We start from the raw sequence: 13,683 nt of genomic DNA on the forward strand, positions 1-13,683 counted from the left end.
TTTTACTATATCGAATACAAATAAAATTTGAGTTGCAATATTTTTAAATTTAACATGGATATACTTAGTGGACGAAAAATAATTAAAAACGGTGCTTTAAAATTTATATTACAGCGTGTTTATGCGTTTGTAATACATAATTTAAGTACTATGTGCAAGGTTGTTATTTAATGATCGCGTAAGAAATTTCAAAGTTAACGTTTCAAACTTTTAATTTCAATATTTATACCGTTGTTGTCGTTGTCGTTGTTGCTAGTCCTTTTGGTTTAATCATCATCAATGCACGTTTTAGAGTATAATCCCAACCTCTCCAACGGAACCATACGATACCTTTAGTATAACAGCAAATTTTTATTTGTGAATACCGATTGAGAATTTAATTTTAATTTTTCCACAATTTATGATATTTGTTTTATTAATTATTATTAATTAATTTAGAAGATTGAAATTTACTTTAATTTTAATATTTCCATTAGCGACTTATGAACATACCTTGTCGTGCAGTAACATCTTGTGGATCATTTATATAAAGACCATTTAATCCACGTCCGCAAGACTTCCACCACCAACCACCCTTGAGCATTGAAGCACAATTCAAGGATGATCTGTCATTATCCCTAAAAGCATAAATATATCTTTAAATCCAATAAACTCTTATGGCATATATGATTTCACATATAATTACGATAATATAACAAGATTTATTTCATTCGTCATATAAACTTTTTGTATTATTTATTATATAAGATATATAATATCTCACCTGTTGTACGTAGAAAATGGACTATTGTTTGATCCGTACCAAGGATCGTTCAATGAATCTCCGGCATTTCCTTCATACCCATCTATCTCCAATTTATAATACTCTCCCTCTGAATAAATCTTAAAATGCGAATATTGCGCATACCTAATAAAATGAAATTATAATTATATTCGATCGATTTCAATTTATATCTGCGCAATCTATTTCCAATATGGAAACTGTAAAGCTACATGCACATTATTAGTACCCTTTAGCAATAGTAAAAAAAAGCTGCTATAATTAATCTACAGTTTAGGCATATACCTTTTGTTACCTTCGAAGTCCTCAAGTTCAACTCTGAGCATGTAATCTTCATTATTTGTTAACATATATATATTTTCATTGCCTAGCCAAAATTCTTTAGCGGGATCTCCAAATCCATTTTTGTAATCTGCCCAATCTCTATTAAAATTCTCTCTTGGTTCTCCGAAATCATCTCTTCGTTGAATAACCTTTAAAAATAAAAATTTGTTGTAAATCGATTTACAACAAATATTTAAGACACGTATGTAAATGTGTTCATATTAATTAATCGATCATTATATAACAGTATTTATCGATTATTATATGTCTTCTCTATATAGAAGTCCGTGATTTTCTTCCATTTTTTTAATTTCATTTTTTGATAAGTAATGAAATTTAATAATTTTTATTTTATTATCGTCATTTAAATTAAAGTTAATGTATATATTATATATATATTTAATGTCAATAATAAACTCACCGTCCAGCCACCATCAGCAACTTCCTGTTCACAATAAACTTTAAGGAACCAATATGTTGTACCGCGTATTTGTAGATAGTATACCCCACTGTCTCTCATTCCTCCGTTTAATAAATCCACGCAAGAATAACCCTGAAATTTCAAAATGCAGAAGATAATAAAAAAAAATAAAAAGTCGGGTACATATTATGGATATTATCAAAATCTTTTTCTTTTGCTCTCTGAAATAAGTCTCGCAAAGATATCTGATAAGAATCAAATAAAAAAAAATATATTAAAATATTTTAAACATTAACATTCTCGGCAATAATGTTTTATAAATCTTTTTTTTTTTTACTATAAGCTATGACACGCTTTACATTGTACGAGACGATCATGCTTTGTAAATAAAGAAAAGTACACAAAATATTAAATATTAAAATACCTTGACATCCTTATAATTAATTAATATGTCGCTTGTAAAAGTAGAATTTGCTAAACTCGGTTTATTTTTAACACTCGGGAATATCACTCCTCGATTTCTGCTATTTGGTCTCGCGGTACTCGAAGATGTAGTCATAGGTGTCGTGGAACTATAAGTAGGATTATTTGAGGGTGAAGCGACGGATGATATCGATGTTGTAGTTGATAAGGACGGTGAAGCAGTGGATAGCGTAGATGTGGGCATCTCCGTTACAAAATCTTCGGCTACGCTGACGTATCTTGGAATAAACAATATAAGACTTTATTTCGTTTTGACTTATTAGATATTTCTTCTATTATGGAAAATACTTTGAATTGGAGGAAAGATTTCGTTGAAGAACAATTATATTGTGCAATCGTCACTATTTCTTAAGTCGAACGCTGTTGCAAATATGATAGTCATTACGTAATTCTCGATAATCATTTTGTAAATTATCTAATATAAAGAATGTTTACCTGCTTGGATCATATTCAACGAGCCGATCGATCGTTGGATCTAATAACAATTCGGCCGCAATCGGACGTTGAGCGAGAGTGGCTACATCATCCTCTTGTTTCCTCAAGCGGCTTTCAACGCCTTCAAGATTTTCGATAATTTTGTTTGTTTTTGATCTTAGATCAGCGTGAATTTCATTAATCGCTCTCTCTTGCCTTTGAGTCTGAGTAAGTAATTCGTCGGATTTTGGCAGCAAGTCGTCCACTGAACTTTTCGTTCCCATCTAATATTATTCAAATTAATATCATGTTATTTTTTATGTTATTATGCGCAATATATTATACTGATTGTAATATCAGTTCTCTAACAACATTAATGCACTCCCGAAAGTAAAATGTTATTGTTAATTTCATATTTAACTAAAACTCACCACTACATTCCAAACTTGATCCATTTTTTCAGAAACGGTAAGCATCGGATACATTTGTTCCGCAAGACGATCGATCTTGCTTTGTTTCGTCGGGGCTTCGGTTGTTGTTAAATTAAGACGATTATGCCGATTGTTCTCATTATTTTTCTCGACAATAGCTTCGTGCACATCACTAATCATATTGTACACCGCTCCGAGATTATCCGACACTAAATTCATATGGAATTGAAGCTTTCGATCCATATTACCTGTCGCTTGCTTAAGATTCTCAATCTCAAGCGTCATATGGTTCATCACTTCGTTACTCATAGCCTTGGTAATCTCAATGACGCTCATACTAACGGGCTTCTTTTCACTCGCCTCGGCATTTATATCATCATTTTGTAAAAAATTGTTGTCGAGCTGATTCTTAAGATTGACAAGCTTATGATCGATATCGGAAACTTTCTGATCCAGAGAAACCAATTTTTCGCCGAGAGTTTCTGGCGCTTGATCGTTTTGATCATGATGAATCACACGTATTAATGGAACTGTAACATTTTAGTTAAACATTGCAATATAATTTGATTTCAATTACGTTATCTTCAATTTATTTGCACAATGTAATAAAAATGAAATATGCTATTTCTAAATAAGAAGCTTATCTTTTATTTTGCTTTATTTTTTTAATAAGAAACTTGATTCATTTCCCTTGCACGCACATCGCTCTATATATATATATATTTCTTAATAAATATTTTAAAACAGCCTGATACATTTTTTTCCTTTTTATGTGTCATAAGCGAAAAAAGAAATCGAGACCGATTAAATAACCAGATATAAAATATAAAATCCGTGAAGATATGTATCACATACTTACTATCTTCTGTATGACTTCCGCTCTTACTTTCGGTAATCCTCGTTGCAACTTCCACGGGTATGCTAGGATACGCATTGAAAAGCTTCAAATCTAACGTTCTAAGTTTAGTAATGACCGCATCTGTTTTGTCAATATTATCGTTTACACGTGAATCTAAAGCCTCTACTCTTCTCATCAAATGCTCCACTGCCTTATCTAAATTCTCGATTCGCTGTAACTTGGACTCCAAAGTTGATACTATTACTTCAAAGACGTTGAAAAGGTATTGCTCTCTACAACAAATAATTAATTTATTGTCTTCTAATTGTGTTACTTCATATCATTGCTAATACCAGAATATATATACGACTGTCTACCACACAGATTCTCCAATAATAAAATAAATCGTTTAAATGTCTCTCTCTCTCTCTCTCTCTCTCTCTCTCTTTCTCTTTCTCTCTCTCTCTCTATGATATATATTTATTAATATTTATTATTTACATATATATGTATTTTTGATAAAATATCTTTTCCTGACTATTATTATTTGTATATATATATATAAATAAATTTTCATTAATAAGTTTATTATTGGTAATTTGATTAATAACGGCAGTAAATAAATTTGTCATTTGAAAAATTATCAATCGTTCCAATCGTCATTGCATTAAATGAAAAAGACTCATTATAGTACCGTGAATCAAACATTTGCAACGACTCTCCATGGCTCTACTGAAGATACATCACATTTAGTGTCATTAAAGTGAAGCTACAACATCGCGTGATGCACGGTTATGAATACATTCGCAAACTAAATGGAAAGTTTCGTAAGCGAAATATCGGCAAGCTTTGGGAGTATGATCGACTGGTTTACGTAACGAGCGGTTAACTGTTCAGTTCTCCCGTTTATAAGATCTGTTATTACGGTTCATTTCGCACTTTATCCGTCGCATAAAATCGAGATGTTCTCGTTTGAGTAAAAAAAAAAAATAAATAAATAAATAAATGGAAAGAGAAGAAAAAATTAGGATGCAATGGCATCCTCTCTATATTCTCACCTATTTCGTTGCAAATTGCGTGAGGACGGCTGTAGCGTTGCGCCGGTATTATTATGGCTTGCACTACGCGTGCCACGCTGATCAGCGGATGTTCGAGGTAATCGAGGACTTCCCGCTGAGACAAAGCCCAAAACGCAAGTGATAACGAGCACCGTTTGTTTCATAATTACAATGTCCTGCAAACCGTAAAGTAGTTTCAAAAAGCCTCGAACACAACGATCGACGCGATTACGTTTGGAGACGTGAGCGCATAGTTACGTAGACAGGTACATTAAACGAAAAATTCATTTACAATCAAGTCGATTTATCGAGAAGTCCGATGAAAAAAACGGAATACGCGCGAATCCGTGTACGCTTCCGACTTTCCTTCCTTCCTTCCTTTCTTCCGTTTTGTTTAGCCTCGTCACATGCGTGAATATACATTTAACTTCTGGTCCACACTCACTTGCTGCACGTACACTTTGATTTATCACATAGTGCCGCACGGATATAAATGAAGCCGTAATTAAGATTCATTTATACGATGAACTCTCGTCCATACATTATAATTACATACAAGGAATCTGATTTATGCTAAATCTCTTAAACTTTTCTGCACGGATCCGTACGCAACTTGAATACATAGAATAAACGTGACGTGTATCTTTTAAAAATGCGTCAACGCATCGCGAGCGATTTTCACTCAAAAAAAAAAATAGAAAAATAAATTATTATTATTAATATTATTATTATATATCCGAATATGATTTTCCGCGTTGCACAATCACTACTTGTCTTATTATTTTTAATAGAAGAGTTCTTAGACTTAAAACGGAAAGATAGTTTTAATATTCATGCGCACTTGCACTTTCTTTTATAAAGCAAGAAATTAATAAAAGTACGAAAATGCCATATAAACTTTGCGTTATTGCATGAGGAAAGATATCCAATTTAATCGAGATAGCTTCACTTCACTAAACGTTGTAGGCTTAGGCAGCCAATTCTTATCACTGTTTGGTTGAAAAACGACGATCTTTGCATGAAATTTTATGTATCTCTCACTTTTTCCTTTTTTATTCCTTTTTTCTCCCTTTTCTTTCTTTTCCTTCCTTCTCGCAGCCTCGCTGTTAATGTCGCTCTCGTATTATCCTGTAGGTAGAATTCTTCAAAAATTAGCTGACGATCGAGATTGATTGTGACGAAACAACGTCAGACAAAATGTAATAGAAAGTTGAGGAGTCGTGATTGAAATATTGCGTGTACCGTGGATGAGTCAACTAGCGTGTCGATACGGTAATTAATTAGCAAAGCGATTAGAGCGGATCTCCCTTTTTCTTTTTATCTTTTCCTCTTTTGTTTTTTTTTTTTGTTTTTTGTTTTTTTACAGCGTGTCGACTACGGCTGTAGAACCGATCGATTGGAGCCGTACGGGTATGCACATCGCATCGGATCGGACGGAACAACACGCTACGGCATGGCACGTCGGTCGTGGATAGCCGACGAGAGCACGACGGGCACGCAGTTTTCGGTCAACTGTAAGACTTACTTTCACATTAAAGTGGCCGCGCGTTCGCGCGCACGCGAACGTACGGCGAGCGAGCGAGCGAGCGAGCGAGCGAGCGTACTCGATCATCGCGACAGCCGCTCGTGAAACCCTTTCCTCCCCCGCTACCGCTGTGGACTTCTCGGACTCTCACTACCATTCCTTTTCAACTTGGAGAACCAGCGCGGCGGTCCTGGTCCCATTCTCCAGTCCCGGTCGACCTGTACAGGTGGCGGTGAACGCGGTGAAAGGGTGGGGTGTAAGACCCCGTGGTACCCTGGAGAACCTTTCCCGTACCGTAACACTACGCTGCCGCGTAGACCGTGAGCACCGAGTTGCGGCCGGGAACCTTTGCAGAAAACGAAACCGAGAGTGCCGGCCGGAATGAAAGGGGACCGCGTTGCGTCGCCATCCGGTTATGGATTTTCATTCAGGAAATACACACGTATACACACACACATATACACTCCGCCCGCTTCGAATCTCTTTTCGCTGCGATTATCGTAACGCTTTGTTCTCAGAAACCCTTTACGGGGCGAACGCCAACACGAGATCGTTCTGCAATACAGAGATTGAGAAGCAGAGAGAGAGAGAGAGAGAGAGAGAGCGTGCAGTCTTTTGGTTTGTTGTACTTTGAAAAATTCAACGCTGAATTTCTTCAGTGAAACCTCACCTGCATGATATATAGTCTGGTATTTCTACGTAATATATTATACTTTCTGCAAAGATCAAAATGAAACATTTGTCAAACATGAAAATGAAAATTTTCCAAAAACTTCTCAGCAGACACTCAGTCAACTAACAGTAACATAATTGTTACGTATATAATTTTCCATCTAACAATATAATTGTTACTTGTTATATAACTGTTATATGTTACATTACATTGTTACATTACATTATATTATATTGTTAAGAGTGAGAGGTTTTAATTAACAACTCCCACAGAATACAAATAACATTACATCAATGTTACAACTTCCTCTTGAATAACTGTGTGTAATTATGAAAATTAAATGTATCTGGCTTCCTTCATCGTCGTGACGTTTTTTGTTCTTAAAACATAAATCAGATGCCAACGAATTCTGTAGCATACTAGCATGCAGAAAATCAAAGAGATCGAGAAACATAAGAATATTTTCGAATTGCGGTGTTTTTGAACATTCAACGACATTCTAGTGAAAATAAAGATTAGAAAATCTTAAATGTGAAGAGAGAGAGAGAGAGAGAGAGAGAGAGAGAGAGAGAGAGAGAGAGAGAAAGAGAGAGAGTGTAACAAATAAATAAACGAAGTTTCTATGAGATAAGAATTGAGACAACGAAATGTAAAGGAAAAGTTATTAATTAAATGTCCTCTATTAAATATTTTCTTTACGCTCTTTTGTTAACCTTACATTCAATTCGCTCCCATTTCTATTTTCGCTAAAGCGAATGTTAGATGTAAATGATTGACTCACCCAGATAACCTATTTTTAATATCTTAATCGTATATCTTTTATAAAAAAAATTCAAATCAAAGACCTATAAACTTTTAAGATAAAAACTTTTCCGAAAGTACTCCGCGTATTTCTTCAATCAGTACGATCTGCGATATTGTGTTATACAAAAATCAACTGCCTCTAATCTTCCTCCGTCATCTGTAAATTATCATTGAAATTTATTTCAATAACTCAAACATAAAATGTAGGCGTGAAAAGGCAATGCTACAATTTATGATTTCAAGTACACACTGTCCTGCTTGCATTACGTTACGTCACGGCGATAATATAAATGGTCTATGATCTCGACTCACATGATGATGACTAGTCGAGGCTAGTCTGACGTAAATGAAAAATCACGTGAATATTTTTATGATATGCTTGCAAACATAATTCCGCGCCGCAGTGCACCGTAATCGACAATGCACGTCGAATGTATCGGAATTCCGGAGGATCGTGCTACAAGGTGAAGATAACGAGGGAAAGTGGAAAGAATAGAGAGGTAGAGACGCGTTAAAGTGAATCAGGGGAATTAACTAAGGGGAGAGGGGAGGGGAGCGGGAGGGGACAGAGTCGACGAGGAGACCGCGCGAGTAAAGACAAATTAGAAAAGGAAAAGGAAATTATCGCTAGAGGAGTAGAGGCGTATTAACGTCGATTCTCTCTCGCTAACGATCGATCCGACCGGTTCGTTTGCGCCGTTTATTTGCGGCTATGCGCCCGGGCGGTTTGAAAGAAGCGAGAAGGAACGCGAGCGACGGCGAGCGCCGGGAAACTTAACTCGCTGCGGGCGAAGTCTCGCTCGTTCGTTTATTACATCGAGAATACTGGAGTAAGGCCGAATCGGCGCGAGCCGGAGAATGGTTGTATATCGCCTTGAAATATCCCGACCCGCTATGATACAATCTCCGTGATTATTATGTGCCTCTCGACCGTTGAGCAATCGGGAATCGATGGAAAAAACGGATCTCTCCCTCCTTCAGCTTCCCCGGAGCCCCCCCCCCTCCCAGAGGAGATCCGCTCGCGAATTGCGATCCGAGAGGATATCTCGAACCTCGTAATCGCAATCCATTGATCGTGTCAACGGCCCCACGGACCGATTCGACCGACAAACAGACTCTGGCTGCGATCACGAGGTTTGAAGTGTCATCTTGCAAATGAAATCAACGGGAGGGAGAGGGGGAGATGTCATAATATCACATCGTATACGGAACGAACATCGGACACGTCGCGAGGCTTAGTAACGCAACGAAGTTGCACTGGAACGATGCTGAGAAACGAGTAAATTGTAGGGATCGCGATACTATCTACCTTTTTTTTTTTTCAATGGCGCTATCTATGCGAACATTGAGCGTAGCAAACTGACAGTAACGTTTAAAAGTTAATAATAATGTTGTTCACGCGAAGTCGGAAATGTATGTACGAATGGAGATGACCTCGGCCCTGTTATATACTTTTTATTTAACTCTCCGCCGGCAATATGAAATTTTAACTCTTTCCCGAAAGAGTCCGCTTTCACAAAAGAGAAGTGTTCTTATGGGGCATGGTGGACAGAACTTTTTTACTATCTCATCCAAAATACCATAGGGATAATTTTAATTTTATTATTAAGACATTTTTGGACGACGATTACCCTATTAATTTTATTTTTGACACGATTAATTTACGACTGAGGTCTCTTTTGAAATGTAAGACGCTAAAACGAACAGACAAACCTAACGATGACAATAAAACAACTTCGTGTTTCTCTATTTTTGCCTTGCATTTATGACAAATTTAAGTATTTAACAGATAGAAGGATTCCTCCTATACAAAACAAATAACAATAAATAAAGGGTAAAGTAAGAGTCAAATACATTTTTTTAATTGTCGCACAATTAAAAAGAATAAATTACAAATAAAGAAAAATAAAATTGAAAAAAAAAAAAATAAAAAACTCAGTTTAAATTCAAAATAATTACAAGTTTCAGACAAATTTAAGAGTATCATTAAAAATCTGAATGTCAAACTGTCCTTCTTCAGTTTAAATAAACTTAACGGAATCATCAAAGCACAAAAAAACGTTCTTCCTCTTTAGTCGAAAAAAAAATGTGATTACAAGATTAATTGTAAAAATTGTAATGCTTCTTACGTGGGACAGACGAGTTAAGTTAAAGACTGGAATCAACGAACATAAAAATAACATTAATGAAAGAAGCGATAACTTGTCTGTCACTTCCAAACATAGATTACAATTAGACTATGAATTTGGATGAACACCAAAATTTTTGATAATGAAAGATATCTGGGTAAAAAAATTAGTGTCCAAAATGTTTAATATCAAATAATTGCAAGACAACGGTTTAAATTTGAAATCAGACACAGAGTTCTTGCACCATGCTTATACGAACCTAATAAATAAATTTTAATTCTTTTGATTGTTATAACTATACTTAAGTGTCTATCTACATTGTTTTTCAATTCTATTCCTCTGGCAATGTTGTTCCCATTCTTATAATATTTATTTCTTAATGCTCATTTATATACGTGATTCCGCGTTGACACTGCAAACGTTATGTTCTCACAAGAAATTTAGTGTAATTTTATCCGTTTTGTCAATCTTAATGTAATTTATTTTATATTATTGTGCACAGTTATGGGGTGCAATAGGTCCCAAGCAAAATAACAAGTCACGACAACGTCAAAATGACATTAAAATAAATCGGAAACGATTGAAAAATAACTTTTAATGATCATTTTGAAGTCATTTTGACATAATTTTGATATCATAATGACTTGTTGTTCTGATTGGGGTAAGTCTCCATAAGATTTTGTTTCCTTTCTTTTTAGTAATAGTTCTTTTGAATGATATTATTTTTCATTTATCTCGCATTTAGTTAAATAGCTAACTGATGGTTATATATACTCCAGATTTGGTAATTTGTGAGACTTGTTGCACTCGATTTCTTGGATTACGATTATCGGATGGCTATCAAGAATTGTTATTATTTGAGACTGCTGAGGATGGCTCGAATTGAGTCGGAACGTTTAGTTTTTATGCAAAATGTACGATTGAAATATATGTTTATAAGATAATCGTATTAATTATCGCATATTAATGTTTTAATTGCCCGTTTTTTCTTTATTTATTATTTGTTTAATATCTCACGAATCCAACGTTAATTATTCGCTTTCTTAACTCTTTCGTCTGAAATAAGTGTCTTCGAGAAACAAAAATAACTTTTTATTATTTCGAATTATATGAAAATCTTAAAAAATTCTTGTATACTTGTTAAAGCCTCAAGCAGGACAAGTCACGATAATGTCAAAACGAGTCGGAAATGATTAAAAATGACTTTTAATAATATAAACATATACCCCATAAATTTAGAGTCATCAATTGGAGTCGTCTTGACATTATTTTGATATTATAATGACTTGTTGCTCTACTTGGGGCTTTAACAACGAGTTTTGACTCTCGTAACTTCTATCGTAGAAGTCAGATTGTATTTTTAGATTTAAATTTATCTTACCAGTTCGCACACAATCAAAATACTGATAAGGTGCTTAAAAATCCCGCGTTATGCCGGCGAAAGAGTAAAATAGAATAAGTGCACAAATGGATACTGAGGAGAAAGGAAAAAAAGAGGAAAAATAGAATTCGTTGTAATAAAGAATAAACGAGGAATGAGGAATATTCTCGCGAGAATTGACCTCGCATACCTGTCGGGGGAAAAAATTAAATGGGGCAATACGCCATCTCATTAATAACAATACGTTCCCAGAATTCCGAAGGGTCTCGATAAGCCGTATTTTCCACAATTATTCTACCGGCTTCCCGCTAACGTGGAAGTTTTCCGGACGCTTCCGCGAGAAATGCACCGACGTGATAATTTTCTTTTCTTTTCTTTTCTTTTTTTTTTTTTTTGTTCCATCGGATTCCTCTATCTAAATAATTATATCATACTTTCGAAAACGAAAGTACAACGTATGAAAGTCACGATTACGCAAGCGGCTAATATAAGTTGGTAGGTTCGTAAATTGTATAGGGTCACACCGTATACGAGTGCTGCCGCACTGAAACGTAAAGATCTTGACCAACACCACGAAATAAGCTATCAATTGTTCCTCTCCAAACCGGTTAAAACTACGAGAACCGTTCATGTCAATCGTCATCGTTTTTCATACTTTTTGATAAGAAACGCGGGATTCTCCTCGCCTACTTTCTGTTTATTTAAATCGAAGATCTCTTTCTTGAGAATTTCTCTTCTTATTCTACTGCGGGTATAAAATTGCCGCGCGTTTTTATCTAGTAAAGTGAGCGGGTCGAAGTGTTTGCAACATTGTTTGGATCGATTAAGATAGTTATCTATTCCGATAACAAAAGGATTTTACGAACAATTTGCACGTGTACATAGATGAGTAAATAAGTAGAAGTGATTATACAGAATTGTGTCATCTACTGTAGTTTGTTACATATTTTTTAATATTTTGTTGTATATTGTTTTTTTAAACGGATAAAGATATTTCTTCTATAATAGCTAAATTGAAAAATTATACCTATATATATATATATATATATATATTTAAAGGATTTTATATATATATTTTATATATATATATATAAAATAGATTAAAGTAGACTATATATACCGTAGGAAATACCGTTTCTCAACTGAAACGGGCAAAGGCACTTTAATTGGAGAAATGGTGGTCAGTATCTCGCCACTCCTCACACTCCTCTCTTTTCCTTCCTTTCTCTGTTGCGCGTTTGGTGTAAAAATAACAGATGTAAGCGACAAACCATAATCCTCTGGGCGCCTTTCATTCTAAGTAAAGTTAAAGGTGAACAACCTATAATATTTAATGTACAGGTACAAGAACATATAATTTATAATTTCATCATAGACATTGAATCATTTATTTAAAATCAAATATAAAAAGGAAGAGAGAGGAAGAAGATTAAGAATTGTGAAAAATGGCACAGAGCTGCGTATACATGGGACTCCTTTCAGCGATGAATTAGGTAAAAATTACCGTGTATACATTTTGTAATCTTCATAACTTGCTCAGTAGAACGAAATTAAAAATGCGATAACACGGAAATAATATAAGCGATGCTTTTCAACGATCATTTCAGTAATCGTTCTCTTATCATCGAGGTGTAAGCAGTCGCGTACTAAGACAATTCGATTCCGATATCTCGACGATTTGAAATAAAGCTTAGAGCATTACTGAACTCTGTCGTAAGGAACAAACATAAGCAACATCCGCCCGATTCCGTGAGATAAAGATCATCAACAGGCAGGAAAGGGGGAAAAAAAAAATGGCAGATGAGAAAATTGTGTCAGACGAGCGATTGCACGATTATTTGCGTGCATACGCAAAAAGCATCAAGTTATTGGCCCCAAAATTTCACATAACTGAGGGCACCAACATCGGTGATAATTACGTTAGCCTCGTCTGCCGCGTCACGATCGAGGGCGTCGCTGAAGATGGCGAGGACAAGAAAACTGGGCTTATTCTCAAAACTACGCGAACTTTGGACACCAGCGAAGCTCTATCTAGCAGTAACGTCACAAATATGTTTCAACGCGAGATGTTCTTCTATAAAGAAGTATTGCCCATTTTCAAAGAGACTTTGAAGGATCGCGGCGGGATTATCGATCGCTTCCCTATTTTATACAACGCGAGCGATGAATCCGGAAAAGAGGTAATTTGCGGTTTACCACTTCTAAACGTGAGCCATGCCAATGAAGTAATAACACTACATACATAGCCAAGTATCGCGTAATCATGCATATATGTAAATTCCATACGGCGCCTTTACATAATCTCTTTTCTTGCGCGAAATAGCCACATACGTACACAATGTAGAGGCCGTAAGAAAGATATACTATATATATATATATATATATAACGTTCGACGATCAAGTCTTTAAGGAAGATAAATA

The 13,683-nt window shown here is 35.2% G+C and overlaps 2 protein-coding genes across 6 annotated transcripts in view; one reads left to right on the forward strand and one right to left on the reverse strand.

The window, feature by feature from the left end:
- Positions 1-78: 78 nt before the first annotated feature.
- Positions 79-6,612, reverse strand: LOC108750803 (angiopoietin-4). Of its 2 annotated transcripts, XM_018490561.1 has the most exons (11): positions 5,043-6,612; positions 4,751-4,926; positions 3,714-3,985; positions 2,855-3,384; positions 2,445-2,707; positions 1,951-2,227; positions 1,527-1,658; positions 1,067-1,254; positions 764-907; positions 493-617; positions 224-330 (listed from the first exon to the last, which is right to left on the reverse strand). In XM_018490561.1, exons 2-11 carry the CDS (start codon positions 4,912-4,914, stop codon positions 224-226), a joined length of 2,202 nt encoding a protein of 733 aa, XP_018346063.1. In that variant the 5' UTR covers positions 4,915-4,926; positions 5,043-6,612. The 2 variants fall into 2 exon arrangements, with proteins under 2 accessions (XP_018346064.1, XP_018346063.1); XM_018490562.1 differs by lacking the exon at positions 5,043-6,612 and having other exon boundaries at positions 79-330; positions 4,751-4,913.
- A 1,554-nt stretch (positions 6,613-8,166) lies between these two features.
- The window catches only part of LOC108750450, an 8,030-nt gene continuing 2,513 nt past the window's right edge, over positions 8,167-13,683 (forward strand). Inside the window, exons 1-2 of one of the 4 annotated variants that reach the window (XM_018489886.1) lie at positions 8,167-8,252; positions 12,870-13,442. In XM_018489886.1, coding sequence (XP_018345388.1) covers positions 13,056-13,442 — 387 coding nt within the window. In that variant the 5' untranslated portion in view covers positions 8,167-8,252; positions 12,870-13,055. Of the gene's footprint in view, positions 8,253-12,700; positions 12,756-12,797; positions 13,443-13,683 lie in introns of those variants that run through there. The other 3 variants (XM_018489889.1, XM_018489888.1, XM_018489887.1) reach the window with 3 other exon arrangements.

Source organism: Trachymyrmex septentrionalis, unplaced genomic scaffold (assembly GCF_001594115.1).
Source record: "Trachymyrmex septentrionalis isolate Tsep2-gDNA-1 unplaced genomic scaffold, Tsep1.0 scaffold37, whole genome shotgun sequence".
NCBI lineage: Eukaryota > Metazoa > Arthropoda > Insecta > Hymenoptera > Formicidae > Trachymyrmex > Trachymyrmex septentrionalis.

Coding starts and splice junctions, on each gene's coding strand:
- LOC108750803 (XM_018490561.1), bottom strand. CDS start 4,914: ATGAAACAAACGGTGCTCGTTATCACTTGCGTTTTGGGCTTTGTCTCA. Junction 3,385..3,713: donor CGGAAGTCATACAGAAGATA/GTAAGTATGTGA, acceptor AAAATGTTACAG/TTCCATTAATACGTGTGATT. Junction 1,659..1,950: donor TTAATTATAAGGATGTCAAG/GTATTTTAATAT, acceptor TTGAAATTTCAG/GGTTATTCTTGCGTGGATTT.